The sequence below is a fragment of the Lissotriton vulgaris genome, chromosome 3_1, assembly GCF_964263255.1.
Source record: "Lissotriton vulgaris chromosome 3_1, aLisVul1.2, whole genome shotgun sequence".
In the NCBI taxonomy this organism is placed as follows: Eukaryota; Metazoa; Chordata; class Amphibia; order Caudata; family Salamandridae; genus Lissotriton; species Lissotriton vulgaris.
Window position 1 is genome coordinate 803,888,477 of NC_141689.1, and position 21,094 is coordinate 803,909,570.

The 21,094-nt window shown below is 43.5% G+C and overlaps 1 protein-coding gene across 1 annotated transcript in view; it reads left to right on the forward strand.

Moving 5' to 3' along the window:
• The window catches only part of SLC27A6 (solute carrier family 27 member 6), a 541,371-nt gene that overhangs the window by 153,437 nt on the left and 366,840 nt on the right, over positions 1-21,094 (forward strand). Inside the window, exon 3 of the mRNA XM_086961119.1 lies at positions 11,987-12,145. Coding sequence (XP_086817245.1) covers positions 11,987-12,145 — 159 coding nt within the window. The remainder of the gene's footprint in view (positions 1-11,986; positions 12,146-21,094) is intronic.

Genomic DNA, 21,094 nt, shown 5'->3' on the forward strand with positions numbered 1-21,094 from the left:
TGCATGTACGCCAGCTCTCCGCTAATCCTTACAGTCCATAGTGCCGAGATACCTATTCGAATTGGTGATGCACAAATGATAAATATTCACAGAAACCATGCTTCTGCATATCATTTGAGTGCTGTATGTGATACAGTTGTATCAGTAAAACTGTATTTCTGTGTTAAGGTAGTGGCCATTTCAATGGTAAATTACAATGTGATACAACACGATGCATTAGTTATATAAATAAATCACCATGCCTTACGTCTATTAAAGGTGGGTCACAAAAGTTTGTGGTTCTGAAATGTTTGAGAACCACTGCATTAGCCCTTTTTGGAACCGAGGCTATTCATTTGGAACAAGTGTTTTCTATTTTTTTTTATTTATTTTACTTCATTTTACATTTGTACTCTGCTATTGAGTTGGTGTACTGAAATTTGACTTCAGGTAGGTAATGTAATCTCCATTTTCTTTCTGCTTTGTGGAGATATAACTTCAAGGACTTTAGTTCGAGTGTCCTACGTCCTCATCGGTAAACCTGTGCATTTGTCGGACAACAATAAAGTCAGGATTGTGCCAGACTGATTCCATGCACACCCTCAGGATATGTTTGCCTGTATCCCTGCTATCCCACAGCGCACTATCTACACCCCAAAGGTTACATAGTAACAAATGTGTGTGCAACCTAAGAACATGACAACCCATACCTCCCAAGGAAATTGTGGTAACCGATCTAGAACCCTTTTGCTTGGACTCGCACGCATACCTGACCTCTAAGAGTACGCTGAGTGCTCCTCTGCCTAAACAAGGAAGTGGTTCTGTATAAATTGTAAGAGCACCCATGTGGCCATGTCGCAACCCCTGTCAGGCTGCAGTTGTTTATTCTAGTTGGTCAGCTTTGTCACCTACTGGCCAATAACATAAATAACACTTGTCCAGTGAACTTTATTCCTTGTACTGAATGTTCAAGGTTTAGTGATAGTGTGCCTACAAAGTGGAAATATAAGCAATGCAGATTCAGAGAATGTTATCCTGCATGGTCACGCACGCATATGTATGTCAAAAGCCGCTGTGTTTTAAAGAGAAGGCAACTTAGATACGTGAGCATGTATATGGTGGCGTTTCTAACCGGGCTTGTCCTGACCACGTAACAGCTAGGTGAACAGCTATTTCAAATGCTGCAGATTTTAAGTTATTTTGTCATTTGGCTCTGTTTCTGATGTGTTTTTGTATCTAGTATATTAATGGAAAATGGAATGTCCAACTGGTCTGTCCAGATGAATTGAACAGCCTACTCTAGGAGGTCTTGTTCTAGAGATGACAGTAATAAAGCTAGAAGGTGTCCAGCCTGATGCGTAGGCTTTGTGCTGAGTACGTTTAAGTTAAAGAAGTCAAGGTAATTTAGATTTTTTTTCTGTAGTGGATGGTTTCTAGCCACAGATTTAGTGCACCTAAAGTAATCAGAGTAATCTATAGCAAAGATTCTGAATTCTATCACTACCGGAGAGAGATTAGAAATAGAGGTATTTGGTGGCTGATAATTAACATAAAATATATTTTGCTAATATCTTTATATGACTGCACTAGCCTTGCAGGCCAGAATGTATGAAGTTTGATTTATTGTAGCTTGTAATGTGTGATGAACTATGAAGCCACTCCTCTGTGTGCAGGCAGGATTTACCCTGTCCTAGCAGAGTATTCTGATCACTCCCCCATATGTAATTTGGCAAAACATTTGGCTGAGTCTGTACATAGCCCATATTCTTTATACATAGGAAGTCAAGAGCATGGATAAAAAAAATAGGTCTGAAATTTGGTCTGTTTTTTTTTTTGCCGCACGAGCATTTCATTTAGCCAAGTATTACTGTGGCACCGAAAAGCAACTACAATCCTAGTAAAATGACAAGACAAGGTTTACGGTCCTGTGGAATACTTTAGAATTGATGGAATACTTGATAACTTAGACTCGGGAATAATTTCACATACTATTTTTACATGAAGTGGCAGAGGACGGTGTGTTAGCAATTGATCTAGCAGAGTGTCAGGACGAGGGCGGGCAGAGTCAAACTTAACTTTTTTTACATTCCAGCTTGCCAGCGGAACTTTTGCGGTCGAGCTAAGGTACAGCCATCTGTCCTAAGATACCCGACTGCAGATTGGCACATTTGGAACAATTCAACAAGCATTTACAATGCAATGGTCTCGGCAATATTATAGGTAGAGCTATTGGCAATTCTTATTATTATTATTTTTTTAATCCCTAAGTAAATGTTACTGTCCTTTCTATTGTCAATAGTTTAAGTGTTTGCATATGTGTTACATATTGCATTAGACATATTGCATTAGCAGAGAGAGAGTGAGGTAGCGAGATAGTATTGAAATAGAGAGTGAGTGATGTAGGGAGAGAGTGAGGTAGGTAGAGAGTGAGGTAGTGATGGAGAGTGATGTTGTGAGGTAGTGGGATAGTGATAGATTGATGTATTGAAAGAGAGTGAAGTAGTGAGTGTTAGTGATGTTGTGAGGTATAGAAACAGAGTGATGTAGTGAGGTAGTGAAAGAGAGAGTGTAAGTGACTTAGTGTATTTGAGAGTGAGGTAGTGAGAGTGAATTAGTAATTTAGAAAGAGCGAGTGAAGTTGTGAGGTAGTGAGAGAGTGATGTAGTTATTTTTTGAGAGTGTGTGGTGATATAGTGAGGTAGTGAGAGTGAGAGTGAGATAGAAATAGAGTGATGTAGTGATAGAGAGGTAGTGAGATAGAGAGTGAATTTTGAGTAGTGTGTTAGAGTGAGAGATAGTTACTGTTGTAGTGATATTGTGTTGCTGTGAGAGAGTTGAGTAGTGAGTTAGTGAGAGAGTGTAGTATAGTGAGTGATAGTGAGGTAGTGAGAGATAGTGAGGTAGTGAGAGATAGAGATGTAGTGAGAGTGTTAGTGATAGTGTTAGGGAGAGAGAGAGAGTGACGTAGTGAGAGGTGTGGGGGAAGAGAGTGGTGTGGGGGAAGAGAGTGCGGTTCTGCCTTCGGCCTAAAAAACTGGACAGAGCATGCCATCGTTAAAGCATCTTATTATTAATTGGAAACTAAGGCATGGACAGATCTTAAGAGGTCTTCCTAAACATCCACCTCGCACCAGAATCACTCCCTTCTTGAGGTCTTAATACTGAAAATTCAGATCCCTTCCTAAACCCACACTTAATTTCCAAAATATCTAGCAGTGGTTCTCTTCACAGTGCAAGTGCTACCAAAACAATTGCACTGCAAAGTACAGTTTATTTTTATAAACAGTTAACACGTCATACTGTGTGATGATGAACACTGACATTGCAAACCCTGGACAGTACAAGCTTCACCCAAACATCCCACCAGCTTGCAATCCGCAGAATCAGAATTGGGAGTCAAACTCATGTTCAAAACTTGACTTCCGGTGATTGCCAAAAACAACCTGGGTAAAGTGGACATAATTAAAGAGCACAAAAACGATATTTCCACATCTGCGCTCCAGTGGCCCCGTGCAGGTGTGGCAAGAGTCATGACCCCCCAAACTCAAGACTAGAAGCTGTAGTACTAAGCATCATTGAAATGGCTTCCCAAGTAAAACTCAATTCAAGTACAATAGCTCTGCAAGATGTTGATAAATACTAACAAACAAAACCCATTAAAAGTACCTTCGTTGGCGCCCTTGCGCAACTGCTTGTAGTTGGCAGCCTGTTGTACCAGGTCCAGAAGCGTCTTGGTGAGCTGGGCATCTCCTAAAGGATAGGCCTTGGGGTTCACTTCAGGTTCAGTCTTAAAACAAAAGGAGAGAGAGATACATCAGTAACAGTTACTGGCAATGACAGCACTCTAAATTTGGGAATGACCGCACTGTAAATTTGGGAATGACCGCACTGTAAATTTGATTAGAGAATGGACTAGGTTTCCTTTGATAGCCTTGGTCTTTAACTTGTGTAGTAAAGCAATACTATTAGCTTGTTTTTTTTACTTTAATGTACCAGGGCACGGTACAAAACAACACCAGTGTGACACGCACAATAACTAGCGGGTGGAATGTTAGTAGAATACAGTGATGGGCGATTGTGAAGTAGGAGAATGAGTTTAATGATTGCTGGGCCCATGTTAGGTAAACTCACAGAATACGCAAGGACGTCTTCGTTTAAGAAAGTCATTAGTTAATTAGCCTTTGGTAACAGAACGGCAGCACCAGTACTTAATTTGTAAAAAAAATGAAGTGCCGGGGCTCAAATTTTTGCTTTGAAGCTGCCGTCTCCAGCACCACAGAAAGTCATGGTGCCAAATACCAAGGCGGATAGATTTGAACGCCCTTCATGCATCTTTAACACACCATCAAACACTCCCTGTCCCTCTATTTCATTCCCGCACGTTCTTTGTCTTCTTTGCTTCCTCCCTTTGTCACTGTTCCTTCTTGCTCTTTGTCCTCCCATCTTTTTGTGTTTTTCACCCTGTATTGTTTTTTTCCTCTTTTGTTCTGGGTCAAAGCGTGATGAGCAAAAATAAGTGCTAGTGCCTCACAATAAGTGCTGGTAGCTCTACCTGCAACCACCAGCTTAAAGTGAACACTGCGAGAAACACTATTATGCTACAAGAGAGCCAAGGGCAGTCCAGAGTGGCAATGATGAGCCCAGAACTGGTCAATGTCTGCTCTGTAAAATGTTTGCCTGTGAGAAAAATCCTCTTATCAACCACTAGTGCTTAAATATTGCACTGACCAGTCAAAATCCTCTGATAAGAAAAACAGTGCTCTTAGCATCTCCATAAGCGGGTGGGTTAGGGAGGGTGGGCTGCAAGCACTGTGAGCTATGTTCTGGAAAGTAAAGGATGCAAAACTCTTTCATTGGAGGCAAAGAACAGTTTTGGGTAGTCTGCGAATGGGTGGTGCAGTGTGCAAAGTTTCTTGTGTGAATGTTTAAAAGAGTCTTTAAATTTAGAAGAAGCTCATCTTCCTAAAGACCTGTTTCAACTGTTACTTAAAAACAATCACAGAGATAAAGTCAGATGTCTCATACACACACTCATCACACACACAAAGACTGACTTGCAAGCATGCGCACATCAGCATAGATTGACTCGCAAGCACGCTTGCGCACACGCAGTTCTACTTACAAATGGTGGATCCTAAGATAGCTTGCAAAATGTTTGGTCAGAAAGAATGCATCTAAAATAACTACTCTTAAACTGCATAAACGCTCTTAAAATATCACTAACAGTTTTTTTTTAACAATTAGTTACAACAATGTATATGGAAAAAAATGACAAAGGAAATAATCGACACGCTGGAAGCAGGCCCGCCCTAAGTAGCAACATGACAGAAGGGACAGTCGCAGCTAAGAGACAGTAAAACGTGTTAAACATTGAAACCGAGCCCATCACTTTTCTCCTTTTACAAGGGGATCACTTCACAGTCCCTGTCCCCCATCCTTGTCACTTCTGTTGTAATTAAAACACATCTTTCTACAGGCAGCGACCAGGCTGGACCCAATAGATACCTAGGAAGGGTATTATTAGTCAAACCATACAAGTAATGGACGGTTTCACTCTTAGAGGGCCGTACCAGTGCCCTTTGTAGGATGAAATTCGGATCAGAGATACCATCAGCAAGTTACGGTTTTAAGCGAAGGTTCTGTGAAAGTTTATTTTTCACTTTCCTTGGAGTTTAAAATATGAATGCGACTGTAAATGCGTTTTTATTGGCAAATGCGCCTCGTTATTAAAAATATATTCTATAATTTGTGTGCACCAGCCTTTTAGTAACGATTATATGTCTGACATATCTGAAAATAGTGCATATGTTAAAAAAATCTCAAATTTATTCAGAAGGAATGCGAATGAACTGCAAATCAGGAAGTAAAGAAATGTATTTTCAATGCACCCCCTAAGCTGAACACCAATACAAAAAACACAGACCCCTGTCTCCCACACTGTTTAGCGCTCAGATTGTGTGATGATTCAGGAGTCAGAAGCGCTCAGAAAAGAAAGTAGAAGTTAGAACCGAGTAGTAGTCTGTAGTCTCAGATGAGAATGAGATTCATTCAGCATCATGAAAGAATCTCCATTCTCGTCTTGGCAGCAGCGCAGCCTGGCTTCATTATGATTTTGAATTCATTAACCTCGAATGGCTGGTGCGGGCGAAGGGCGAATGTGGCGATTTTCACATACTAGTTACCACTACGTTCTACGTAATGCTACTAGTTAAATTAAACACTAAAGTAAAAAGTTACACACATTAAGTGTCCTGGGACTGGACGGGACACACGTCTGACCGCAGCAGGGGCCTGGGCAGGCAGTCAGTCTGTATCCACAGTCCTGCCTTAAGCTGCTGCGCTGTAGAAGGTTGTTTTGGCTGGCGGGCGGCGGGGCCTCCTAGGTGCCATCTGGCCTGCGGGCTGCGCGGTGCGTGCATACCTCGCCCTCACCTGGGTCACAGTGCTGTGTTGACCGCTGGGCGGTACTGGTGGCTAACTACTGCTCTCTGCTGCCAGTCCCTTCCCTGAACATCAACGTCGTGGGGTCGCGCTGGCTGGCAGTTATCAACAGTGTTGAAAAGGCTGTGGCCCCTGAACCACGAGTCGACAACAGTGTTGTGGGGTGCGGGTATGCTGGGGCGTGGCCAGTAATGCACAATGAAATCTGCGCACGTTGCCTCCTGCCGCACAGCCCCAACCCCCACAGAACTAAAACCCAGCACAATTCAGTGTACCGAATCCGACCCGCCCACCAGACCGAGAAAAGAACCCTGCTAGTGCTACTGCCGCCCGTGGCCTTCAATTCACACGACGCCATCATCTCATCGTCAACAGTATGATTATCAGACATCAACACTTACTACTGGACATCAATCACACACACAGGCTGCAGAATTTGAGTTATTTATGAAGACTGCGATTCATTAACATTACATTTTATTCATGAATCTCAATCTCCATTTATGTTTCAGTTTCTGTTTCTCCTCTGGGTGGGCTCAGCCAGTGGAGGCGCAGGCCAGGCAGGCTCCCAGCTCTGACTGTGGCCGTGCCTAGGCCTGGCCAACGGAGTATCTACTCTGCTACAGAGTCTGTGCTGCTGTGCTGTGGCCCCGCCGTGCGTACGTGTAACCGACTGAGTGACTCGGGATTCAGGCAGGCAGCCACAGCACCGGGGACACCGGACAACTTATCTCTCCCATCCAGTACTGCTCTGCTCCCATCCGCCTCTCCAGGTACCGGCAGACGCAGACAAACGGAGCGCACAGCACAGCCAGAATGTGCAGACATACACAAACTGTTGTTAAGTTAACTTGTGTACCTGACCTGGCGCAGTGGCGCCTTTCCCAGCAGCACTCATATTTTTAATTTCACGGGCCGGCTTCAAATCTTGTAGTAGTAACAACAACAGTCTGACAGTAACTAACTAACTGTAGTAATAGCCTCTGAGTCTTCCTGGCATTTCGTCTTCATCACAGAATACCCGCCCCGCCCGTGCCGCTGCCTGCCCCCTCCCCCCCCCCTCCACCCGCCCTACCATAGCTGTAGCAGTGCCAGAGACAGTGGACAAACGATCGTGATCAGGACTGGGAGGACAGGGTTCAATTGACTGCGGGAACGCGATGCTGAGATGAAAGACGAGGCTTTTGTCCCCAGAAACGAGCGGAGCGGGCGGGAGGAGGAGGAGGTTGTGTAGTCCGGGAATGCTTCCACGACGCTCGGCGTCGGTAGGCTGGTGGCCCAAAATAGGACATTTGCATATCTAAGACGCACACACGCAAAATGCCATACTCGGAAGTAACACTATAACACAAAGTGAGCAAGAAACAAATGAAAACTTACCTGGAGTGGCAGCTGCGCTGATCCTCACCACAACAACACACACAAAAAATGGCGGCCGCTCAGCTCAGAATTTTTCGGAATTGGGGGCGTGGTTCTGAGTGACGGACAACGTCACTGTCTAAAGAACGCAAAAAATCACGCCCCCAAATCCGAAAAGGACGGGGCTTGTTTGGAGTGACGCATCTCTCCTTCAATGGCTGGCCTCCGTTTAGGAAGCCAGCCAATGAAGGAGAGACAGGGCAGGGAGGCGGGCCTTCTGCGCTACTGAGAGTCAATAAATCTCAGACCTAAGTCTGCGCAAGCGCAGCCTTTTAGGCCTTCGACCTAAAAACTAGACTGCAAGGAGACCAAAACAACGTCGCTAGAGGGCGCACTCAACGATTCACTCTAGAAGGTGTCTTCTGAAGGAGTCCACAGTCCGTTTCCTACAGGTGAAAGCTATTATAGTGTGTATTGGTGATGGAGGTCAAACATACATCCAATAGTAAAGAACTTAAAAAATGGAAAAAAAGACTGTAAAAGAGATGCAGTTAACCAAAACACTCGGGAATCTCGACGGTATACAAAAAAATCACAAGAATTCAAATGAATTTATTTATTCACCAGGCTGCATTAATAGATATTCAACTCATGCAAACTTTCGCACAAGCATATAGCGCCGTAGGTTGGAGTATTCCAATTTGGAGCTCAGCACATCAGGACCCATGCTAATTGTAGACCCCAATTAGAACAAACGGCAACTATTACATTTCACATTCAAAGATGCATTCAAGATGGCGAGTGCTGAAGGTGTCCACAGTCTACCCCCACAAGTAAGTCATTGCAGTAGTTGGTGGTGGTGGAGGTCAAATATAAATCTTCTAAAGAGAAAAATAAAAATCGAAACCATATGCCATTAAGCATAAACTGGAACAGTCTCAAGGCGATACAAAAAAATCACACAAACACAATTCAAATAATTGATTCACCAGTTAGCCAGTGGCAGCCGACTCAAACAAAAAGTGGTAGGGCGGGTGGAGGGGGCGTGGGAAGGTGGAGTGTGGGGGATGAGCATGGGTGCAATAATAAAAAAAACACTTACCTTAAGCTGCCGGCCACCTCATACCTTGGTGTTCCTATGCTTCCTTGTCCCAGCAGATACTGGGACAGCATCGGAGACTTCCTGTTCAATCCCAGTGCTAATCTCATGCTATTACCAATAGCATGAGAGTGGCGCAGGGATTGGACTGAGCAGGCTGGTTTTCCGCTCGCTCAGGCATAGAGAGTCTGTTCTGTTTCTCCAGTCCAGCTGTGCAATACAGCTTGGTTGGAGAAACCGAACCACACGTCTGTTTGGCCGGCCAAAGATTGCCAGCCAAACAGAGATGCACACTTAGAAGTGCACATACCACTTCATTCCTCCTCCCTCCTATGGCCCAGCCCTCCCCTCCCTACACATACTGGCTCAGACAAAAGCTGAAAATAAAACGATAACTAAATATCGCTTTATTTTTTAGTTGATGTCTCTGAGACAGTGAGGTAAGCTCCTCCGCCACTGAGGAGGAGCTGCTGCTTCTTGAGTTAGCACAAACATTCAGCAAATGCAAACGCTCACTGACATTCAGTGACCTCGATAAACACGCTCAAGTACTGTTACTTGTGATATCAGACTTCTGATTGTAGGAATAGCACAGCTATATTCCTGCACTTCTTATAATGGGGCCTTCATATTTTACTCCTGCACTTTTTAGGGCGAGCTGACGTAGCTTGCAATGCGAAGCATTGCAAGCTGTCAGCGAAGACAACTAATGTTGCCCGTATTTGGGAGAGTGGATACGAGAGGGGCACGAGCGCAGACGCGGATTTCACCTCGTGGGCGCGCACGTCACCTTGCCCCTCTCGTGTCTCATTCCCCTGCGCAAACACACTCCACAGTCACGCATGCGCACATACCCAGCCACACACACTGCATACACACACTGCATACACACACGCAGACCCACGCGCACACACGCAGACCCACGCGCACACACACAGACACATTCGAACAGACACACGCGTACACCCCCCTCCCCTCCCACTCACCGGGCTCTTTCGGCGTGTCTCCTCTTCAGCGCTGGTCGGAGTCGGCCGGCTTCACTGCTTCCTCGGCGGCGGCGGGCGGAACTTCCTGCTGGATTGCAGGCCCAGCCCCCGTCTCGGCCAAAAGTGCCTGACTTCCGGTTTTCACGGAGCAGGGCTGCGGCGGTGATTTCTTTTGGGGGCAACAGCGGTAGGCACCCTCGAATTCGCAATGCAATATTAGTATTGGCAAAAATGTGTAACGAGTCGCCACAATAATAGTATTTATTTAAAATGTAACCTACCTGCATCTCAGAAGGGTTGTGTTCTTTTCCCTTTGCCTGTCTGTGCACGGTCAAGAAGTCTCTTTTGATCTATCTCACTGGCAGGAAGGAGCCTGGGCTCAAGGGCCGGATTGTGATTGCGTAACATGAAGTTGATAAACAACAAGCAAGTGTCTAGGGGGGGGGGGGGTGAGGGCTCGCCTCATGGTTTGGACCCTATGCAACACACACTCCATACAATACCACCCAGTGCCACAATTATATGGTACATAATTACACTGCACTCAATGCAACATACACTCCAAACAATACCACTCAGTGCCACATAATTACACGCCACACAATTACACTCTACTGAATGCAACACACTCCACACAATACCACTCAGTGCCACATAATTATGCTTCATAACTACATTGCACTCAACGCAACATACACTCCAAATACCACTCAGTGCCACATAATTACACTGCACTCAATGCAACATACACTCCAAATACCACTCAGTGCCACATAATTACATGCCACATAGTTACATTGCACTCAATGCAAAATACACTCCGAATACCACTCAGTGCCACATAATTACACGCCACATAATTACACTCTACTGATTAGACTGCGCTCAATGCAACATACACTCCAAATACCACTCAGTGCCACATAATTACACGCCACATAATTACACTCTACTGATTAGACTGCGCTCAATGCAACATACACTCCAAATACAGTTCAGTGCCACATAATTACACACCACATAATTACACTTCACTCAATGCAACATACACTCCAAATACAACTCAGTGCCACATAATTACACACACCACTTAATTACACTGCACTCAATGCAACATACACTCCAAATACAACTCAGTGCCACATAATTACACGCCACATATTTACACTGCACTCAATGCAACATGCACTCCAAATACCACTCAGTGCCACATAATTACACGCCACATAATTACACTGCACTCAACATCTAAGTCACGTAAATACAACACATATTGCATTACAAATGCTATAGGTGTCACATTTGCGAAAGTTAAAACTATTGGCATTGTAAATGACAAAGCTATTAATTTTGGTATTTTCAAAACCAACAGATAAATATAAAATTTGTCATTTACAATACCAACAGCTCAAACTTTCCTAATGCGAGACCTATTGCATTGTAAATGCTTGTTTTACTTTCAGTTAGTTCAAGTCCCCCTGAAAGTCTCATGGGTCAAAGATCATGACCTCACTTTCAGTAATGTCATTGGTTCAAACTTAGAGGTGGTCATGTAATACAACTCTCTTTGAAATCATCGGGCTCAGATGGCAATTGTGTGATATGCCTCGTCTAATTGGGCGATGGTAGCATCCTCCTAGTTCGTCAAAAACATTGCTTGCCTGTTGCTCAGCAGTGCATCTCTTGCAGACCTGTAGCTGTCGTACGCACAATGGCATACAGCTGCGTGGAAAGTGGGCCTTCAATAAAAACGCTAGAGAATCGTTATTGTATTGGTCCTATTCTAATTTCACCAAGCATGTATCCCTCAGATGTATTGGTGTTTGCTACTTTTGTTTGCTAGCTCTATATATTGCTGGGTTATTTGTTCAGTTTACCAAATTTTTTATGGAGATAATATGGACTTTTTTTTCTTAGAAACATTTATATTTCTCCACAATTGTTTTTTTTTTTTTATTTTTATTTTTTTTACTTGATCAGGTTTTCATGTAAAATTGAGGGAAAACAATATGTAGCAGGAATGTTATTGAAATGAGAAAATAAATCTTTTGACAGTACTGGCAAGGGTGGCATCCTGATTAATGTGTTCAATCCGAAAATACTCTACTTTCTTTTTTGATAGGGTTACCAAAAGCTGCGGTTATCACCCAGTTCCAGACACTGAAAGGAGCCGCTGGAATATGGGCGTTTGGGGGAACATCAGAGGATATAATTTATGTTCCGCTCCCTTTGTACCACAGTGCAGCTTCCTTGATTGGCGTAAGTGGATGCATACATCTAGGTAGGTTTTAAAATATTTGTAAGTGATTGTTTTTAAATTGTTTTGATTGTCAAATGTTCGGCTGTTACATTAAATCTGTGTTATTTCTCATTGTTGCCTTAAAATATCTTTTCATAAGCGAGTTTCAGTCGTCTGTACGGTAGGCCTCTTGGAACGTAGAGTGAATGTTGCAAACATTTTATGGAATGACATGGCGCTTTAGGTAAGAAAGTGTAATGAATTGTTTGAGTGGGGCAAGGAAAACCAGAAGGTGCTTGGTATCTGCCGCAGTAAAAGTATTTGAAGGTCTGCTGTTATGGTCTGGCTTGACAGTGCAGCTATCAGCAGACAATCATGTGAACATCCCTATAGAGGAGATTTAGCCCCGCCCACCTTTTGGGGGGCAGGAGCACATGCTTTGATTGGGCAGAAGTTGTGTGGTTCCACAGAAAAAAATGCTTGCCTCCCGCATTGCCGTGATCATTTTGTTTATTTATCAAGCTGCCTAAGCTTGATCTTTCAGGGTCACGCGCATCATTAATAATATTTCAAAGTGTCTTAGCTAACTAGATAATTTATGTTTTCTGTGGCAGCCCGACAAATGGGTCGAGGCATTCATTAACATACATGCATTTTTAGGTCTGGCTTGACAGTGCAACTGTCGCCCCACCTTTTAACCTACATCAATATTATTCTACATTTCTTTGCTTCAACTAAAATACATATCTATTCCCATGCTGTTTACTTGAAATGCTTCACATTAACACCCAGCATTCCGCTAAAGCAAGCCCTATTGGGATTGCAAATACTAGTTAGTTGTCTTGAGACGGGTATTCCATTTAGGGACATAAATGAGATGAACTGGAAACAAATGAAAAATCTTCCCCCTTGACTGTCGACACTACTAAAAACGTGTTAATTAACAAGCAGCAATGCCAAAAGGAACGTCCATTTCTTACCCGCACAGTTCATGATCTCCATCTTTAAAATATAAAAATATATTTTTCTGTTGGAGGTGATAAAAAGTAAACCTGGGTCATATTGAGGCGGTAGTGACACATAATTTCCTGAACACAGTGTGAAAAGTTTGACCTCTAAGTTTTATTAGGACAAGTAAATAGCAAATCCAGTCTGTCCTGTTCCCAGATCAGGATTTCTTCCTCAAGTCTACAGCCTCATTACTGAATTTCCTGTGTAGCACATAAGCGTGCCATAGGTGACGATGGCAGTAAGAACCTTTCCATACACCTTCACTCCTAAATTGGACCTACTAGGAAGACAGGCATATAGTCAATTGTTGCAGAGATTCTGCTTATGCACAGGACTTTGCACTGGAAACCATGCCCTCAGTGAATTGTGGTGTACCAAAAGCTCACCTCAGTACCCAGAACCCCTATCTGACTAGCATCAGTGTCTCATTCGTTCTCCGTACTACAGCGAAGCTACCAATGATTAGACCACCCAGAACAAGCAACTTAGGGTGCTCTCAGGAATAGTGGGAATTAAGAACACTCTTTCGCTTTTATTCTTATACCAGTCCACAACGTGAGTAATCGGAGACATGGAAAAGTTTAAAATGTTTATTTTTAACTACGTGCTCTAAGGTGCTGTATTTTGGCTAACATAAGCAAGCATATGATTAGAAATAAAATCATCATTGTTACAATTCCATAAAACACAAAGGGAGAAATCATGTAACAATGATAGTGGAAACAGGTGGAGAAGTGTGGCTCAATGATTAGAGTGGCAGACCCTGATGCAGAGGTCTAGCCCGGGACCAGGGTTAAATTCCCCGCCTCGGCGGGTCTTGGGCTCAAAATTCCACGGACCTGATAATTCTCGCCTCGGTGCCTATTCCAATCATGGAGTCCCACTCTGCAACTCTGGGCAATAGCTTGCTTAATCTCCAAAAGGGCCCCCACAACGCTAAGGATGCCTGGCCTCCACCTTGGGGGTGCTCAGGAGTGGACGCCTCACAGGGAAAGCCAGGATGGGTTCCACAGCGGTATTCGTACAAGCACCTTGAGACCCTTCGGGTGAGTAGTGCGCTATACAAGAATCAATTTACAATTTACATTTACAGGTCGTATAGCACCTTGTGAACTACCCCTATAGGCCCAATATGTTGCCACAGCCTCCAAGAGGAAGTCATTGTTATCATCAGAAAATAATTCAGCCATCCAATTTAATAAAGTGAAGAAACATACATGTTCTTTGAAAGCTGGAGCCACTAGCACCATCAGAGGACAACGCGAGTGTTCTTCGAGGTAACTTCTTGTCAGGAAGTCATGTGCAGCCGCACATATATTCCAATTCTCTAGAACTCTATGCACAGGCCATAATTCCGATACAGGAACAGTCCAACTCATGAGCCACTAAGGGGCGCATCAGTCGATCATAATCCGGGGCATGAGACACGGTATTGGAGAGACACAAATCCAAATCCCATTCAAAATAAAAATCCAGGCAATAGAAGATGGGTTGCACGCAAATAAAGTATGAGAATCGGAAGGATAATCCATAGGCTGCACTCAAAGTGGCTGGAGGTAGCCTTTCATAGTATTCAAGCATCCGGCTGTGAAGCTGGAACAGCCTGGGTAGGCTGTCTTGTGAGACAGATTGTGCAGCCATTTCGGAACAAACAGATCAACAGCAGCGCACCGGCAGCCAAGGCGAGAAATAATGATAACCCGCTGAAGATGCTGGAAAAAATAGAATGAAAAAATGCCAGTATCACACCAAATATTGTTTGAAACAAAGTTGCAAGGCCGGAGCCCACAACTTTGAAAAAGTGTGCCTAGCCAGTTGTTGACAAGGCATTGAATATTGTGTGAATCAGAGCGCCGGAATGAAGTGGAAGATCAGTATTCAAAAGCGCATGCACCTCGGTGCGGGTGTTAGCTACATGAAGGACAAATGTTTCACGAGAAGAAGTTATGGTGACTTCTTTTTGGGACAATATAGCCCTTATTCTGCTCATCTTGTTGAACTCTGCTTCCAAGGTCGGTATGGAAGGCCAGATAGATATGTCGAGCCTCCCATGCGGAGGCTGGTAAAGCACATTTTTACAACAAACTACACGTTGGGAGAAGGTTACATTGTACAGAATCCACAGCAATCTTCATTATACAAAAGCAAATAACTACCGTTGGCTAGTAGCGTGAAAGTTGGTGTTACAGCTGGCACTGAATTTCCCTTTAAAATGCAAGCTAAATTCGGTGCTTGTGTGTTACACGCGCCGTGCAATTGTATTTTATCGCATACTAATGAGTGATCCGGTGTAGAAGTGCACACCTCTACCTTCAAATAAACTTCTTTACCCTCTCTGAGGCACCCATAGGTGAATTGTAGAGACCAAACTTCATGGAGAAAAGCCCTGCCCAATGGTTCATATCTGCCTTGGGCATAGTGTTTCATACATGAACTGAATATAGATAAGGGGAAGGGCAGTGTTAACCCATGAATGAGCCATACAGTCGAATTAGTTTCGGCAACAGAAAATGGTAAAGGTTGTAATTTTTCAATATGTAAAAGCGAAAAGGTTGCATCCTTCATGGACATGAACTGTTTTTCAGTCAGATTAAACGGTAAAAACAGAGATGAGGTATTCATGTAGTTCCAAGGCACCTTCCCGGATTTTAAAGTTTGTAAAGTCCAAGTAAACTGCATTACAGAACGAAATTATTTTTGACCATGGTACAAAACAAACACTTCATCCTGTACAATATCCACAACAGATGAAACAATATTATCTAAGGTTTACATTCTGGAAGAAAGAGTATTAATGCTATCGTCCACAACAGCAAGCACTTTTTCTAAATTAGCTTGATCAATAGCCCTTCATCTGAAAGCAGCTTCAATTTTAGATAATTTTCAAACTTCGTTGTAAATAGCATATACCCATCTTTTGGACCTGCCTCCCACATGGCCTTTAACAAAGTCATTCAAATCAACACCGTCCGTCAATTGGGACAAATGAAGTTTAACTAACGCTAAGGTGGAATGTTTAGGCCAGTTTTGACATAATTTGCCTACTAAATAGGTAGTAACAGAATGGGAGTTTTCAAAATGGGGGTCCACCCTAACCTGTGTTTAGCCCGGGGTCAGAGCCTGAAAACGATGTTGGCATGAATCTGAACCTTTTTGCCATAATAACCAACCCATGGGATCCAAGCTGGAAATATTGAAGGAGAAATTTGTAACTAGGGACTGTAATTCATCGAGGGACATATCTGTGTGATTCTCCGATGTAGGACAAGCACCCAGATCAGGAATGGTAGGGGCATTCATTTTTTTTTAGAAGTAGCCAATCCAAAGCAAGTAGTTTGTGAAATAGTAGAAATAAAAAACATGTGGTTAGAGATTAAGCACGCACGATGTAAAGCTTGTGCCTTGCACCTGCCAGCTTTAAGAACCCCAAACAGATTTGAGATCAATTGTATCTTTCCATAGCTCATAGCCCCCTATAGCTAATGGATCCATAAAGAATTTGGAATACAGTAATTTAGTGTGTGTGAGCCTTACCTTGGAACTAGACTTAAAAGCTATTTTGAAATAAAAGACTTCAGGATTGGGTCTACTAAAATCAGTAAAATCTGTACATTTTTTCATTAGAGTTTTCGAACTACCTTCAATGGGAGCTGGGCAGTGTTCCCATTGTGTATAATTAACCATATTTCTAAATGTATTTGCTCTATGCAGGAAATGATTGCCGTAGTGCTGGTAACAAAATAGCTCTGCATAATTCGCTGAGTCTAATTACAAATCTTCAGCATCAAATGCAGCATAATATTTCAAATAAGAAAAAACAGCCTCAACGGAATGTACATCCCAATTATCAGAGCTAATGTTTTGTTTGACAACATCCCCCATAGAAACATGAAGTACATTGGGGACATTAATAACCTCTGTTGGGCCATGAATTTGAAATTTTACAGCATCCCCTACAATCCCATCTAACACGGCAAGGCAGTGATGTTGACAAAAGCCTGGTCCCTGATGTGGGACGAGGGGTGGGGTGTCTAAGTTCCTTCAATTAATCTAAATGTAGATCTTTCTTTAAGATAATGTCCATTCACTAAACGAAAAAATACAACTACAAATCCAATTGACATGAACAAAAAATGGAGATGAGCACCAACTAAATGTAAGTCCAAGGGGGAATAAAAAAATGTCTTTAAAACCAAACAACAAAAATAGAAATTTTCGATGGGGAACTCGATGTTGTAGAGTTGGTGTCAAATGAAAAACGTGACTGGTCAACTGCACCGGTCTGCACACCAGACGACACATCAGTGGGATGGGTATACTCAGTATCTTTATGGGGACCACCAGCCGGTGGATTCAATAACGGATTAGTAACTGTATGCATCTCGATAGCAAAGGCAGGCATGTTCGTATTTGCAGAGGTCAAAATGGAATTTCTCAACATTGCTGGACAAGAGATCACTGGAGTCCTACTAAGAAGAATCGGCCGCTCATTGCAATTTGACATTGTCAATGGAGATGTACTTGTTATCCTTGCGACCAGGAAGTGGAGGTAAAATGACTGTTCTTGTACCCTGCACGCCAAGCACTGGAACAGGTGCACGATAATAGGGGTCAAACTCCTTCTTTTCTCCACCTTCTCACGGACCAGGTCACCGACTCAAGGTAGCCAGCCAGCTACAGGAATCTGAAGTGCAATTGTGGAGGGCAAGTGTTCCTGTGTAAGACTGTCTCGAGTCGCTTGTAGGTTCTGTAATACAGCAAAATGATCATCTACGTCAAAGGATGTGCCAGACGCCGCCATGTCTAGACCCTCAAGGTCCAGGACAAACATTTTTATGCCAAAGAGCATCTCGTATGGGGCCTGCCCACACAGAGACCTAGGGAGAATATTAAGTGCACGTTGGATGCTATACAAATGGGCCAACCAGTTTTGGCCAGTACCTAAAACCCTAGCTGTCAAGGATTGCTTTAAGTCACAGTTCATCCGCTCCACCACAGAAATGCCCTCTGGCCTGTATGGACATGAACATATGACATGCACCCCTAAAGACCTCATGGCTTCTTTGTACGCCTTAGAGGCGAATGCCGGACGCTGGTCAGAATGGAGGGTGCCACATGCAAAAATTCCCACAAAGACATGCAAATCTCTGATGACAGTTTGAGCATCAGTGCTGTGTTGAGGCCAAACCCATAGAAAGCGTGTGCACGAATCCACTGCAACTAAGATCAACTGATACGCAGTATCAGAGTAGAAAGGACTGCAGTGATCTAAATAAACCCAGCCAAGTGGTTTATTAGATATGTAGAGCTGTGTTTGTGGTGGACGCACAACAGTCGAAGGTTTAATCTGCTGGCATATGTCACAAGTACGGACATAATCACAAGTCTGTTTGTACAACCCCCGGCACCAGTAACGTTGCTGCAAGATAGTGACAGTCGCTGAGACGCCTGCATGGGTCGAGGCCATGCCTTTGTGAGCTGCTGTTATCACGGAGAGCCTGCGGTCCGCGTTAGGAATCAATCTGTCACCAACGTCATTAATTCTCACATAGGGAACTTTATCAGGACTTAAATGATGAGAATATTTAGAAGGGGAACCTCTAGGGTAATTACCTCCCTTCTCTGTTGCAGCAATGGCTGCCAAGATGTCATTCTCAATCTTACTTTTGGATCTTGTAACTGCTGCTACTAAATATGTCTCCACTGCTGTCTTTGCTGCTGCCTCAGCAAGACTGTTACCAACAGCGCGTAATCCTACGCGCTGGTGACCAAGAGTATAAATTACATTCACGAGAGCCAGACGTTCTTTGAGTTCTGCAAATCAAACCCAAAGCATTTTATGTTTAATTGTGCTACCTTTTGGAATCACGATATTTAGTCCAAAAGAATAAATTGTCATTGAAAATCTGAACACAGTAGTAAGAGTCAATTACAATAAGAGTAGTCATACGGGGATCAGCAAACTCTAGTGCAAACACCAGAGCACATATCTCTGCCAACTGGGTGGTACAGTCCCCTAATGTCTGCGTGTGCACGACATTGGACTTGAATTCACCATTCACCATGGTACCCGCACTATTGCGCAGGCCGCTGATTAAGCATGCTGAGATGCCGTCGCCGGTTGTGCCGAACCGTCAGTGTAAATGATACAATGGTAATCCTCAAGAGGGCGCAAGGACAAAGGAGCAGGATGAACAAATTCAAACTGCAAAGTACTCCTGAGTTTGTAATGAGGAATCAAAGATAAACGTGACATCCGGAGACGTCAAGGAAGTGTCCCATTGTATCCAACATGGATGCAAATCTTTTGAATTGGGTATGCTGGCTTTCATCACTGCCTCAAGGGCAGGATACGGTTTAACAACCAACACATGTTTCCCCTGCAACAGCGCTCTCTCTTTCAGAATCGCCATCTGTACAGCAGTCAAAACTTTCTTGACGGAAGAAAAGCGCATTTCAGCCGATGTGTACAAGTGTGACTTGTAAGCCATAGGAACTGTGTCTCCTTCATTAAATATCAAGTATGTGAATCCCACTGCGCCTGCCACAATTCTTATTACCAGGTTTGTATGTTTGTCACGTGTCAGTAAGTATTTAGATTCAAGAAGATCAGACTGCAAAGAATACAGTATAGCTGAAAGTTCTGGAAGCCAGCAAGATTTGGTAAAACTAGGTTGTATCAAGGCATATAGCGGCTTGATACGCTGGGCATAATCGGGAATGCAAGTACGCCAGAAATTCAAAAATCCCAGTAAAGATTGTAGTTTTTTCAGAGTTGTTGGAGCGCGCAACTGTGCGCACTTCTCCAGGAAGTGATGTGCTAAACCTCTACCTTCGTTGTTGAGCTCATAGCCCAGAAGAAACACTGTGTACTCCGCAATGTGAGATTTTGCAAAGTTAAATTTGTAACCAAAGTCCGCAAACCTGACAATGATGCAGTCAACATGACACAGATGCAGCCATAATTAGTCGTCAGTGAGATAAATATCACGCATCAGGGTCGATGCTCTCTTACAGAGAGACAACACGTGCGCTAAAGACGCCTGGGCTGTCTTTATAGCCCATGGTTAATCTTTAGAACAGTTTTTTTGTTTGCCACCAGAAGTAAATGCTGTCCATTTACTACTAATAGAGGATAGGTTAGGACTAAAAAAGCCATTGGATATGTCAAGTGCGGTCTTAAACCTTTTTCACACAAGACTATCAACCAGGGCAGAACTGTGGGTATTCTGTACCGCACAAGTCCAACAATGAGAGTTCAAATGCCAATAATCCAAAACTAGGCGGTAAGACCCATAAGGTTTGGTTACAGTGAAAAGAGGATTATTCATGGGTGACACATATGTTTCATTCACACCTTGATATTCCAATTGTTCAAGGATTTCTGCAACGAGAGCTTTCGCTTCTCGCCGCATGGGAGATTGGGTTTGTGGCTGAGGCATTGATCGCAAAGGAATCTCATGTCTGGGCGAAAGTTTATCCCAACCGACCAGAGTAAGGAACAAAGCTGGTGCAAGCAACTGAGCCCACTCTTCTGCAAAATTCTGCGCCTGCTCCTTTGGCACAGTGTGTGCGAAACTAGGGATGATTACCTCCTCCCCTCTCGAAGCGGCCAAAACGAAAGGTGGGGGCCAGTCCGCCTCCACTAACAAAATGCCATATGTAGAGGTCAGATTTTCCCCGAAAATCCCTTTTCTTTTACGTTGTATGTCACATTCAATTAAAAAGACTATTTCATATAGTCTGCCAGGGGGAGCCACTCTAGTGTCAGCAGTCTCTACTGTGATGAACGTGTCAGTTGCTGTCGCCTTCAGATACGGACGCAGTGCTTGCCGAACTACTGGAACCTTCGCTGCGCTATCTAGCAGCGTTAGCGCCCATGTCATGTTCCAAAGCTTTGTTCTCACTATCCGTGGCATACCTTGCAGTTAACGCAGCAACCTTCTTTTTCTGAAACTGAGGGCGTTGACGTGTAAAGTT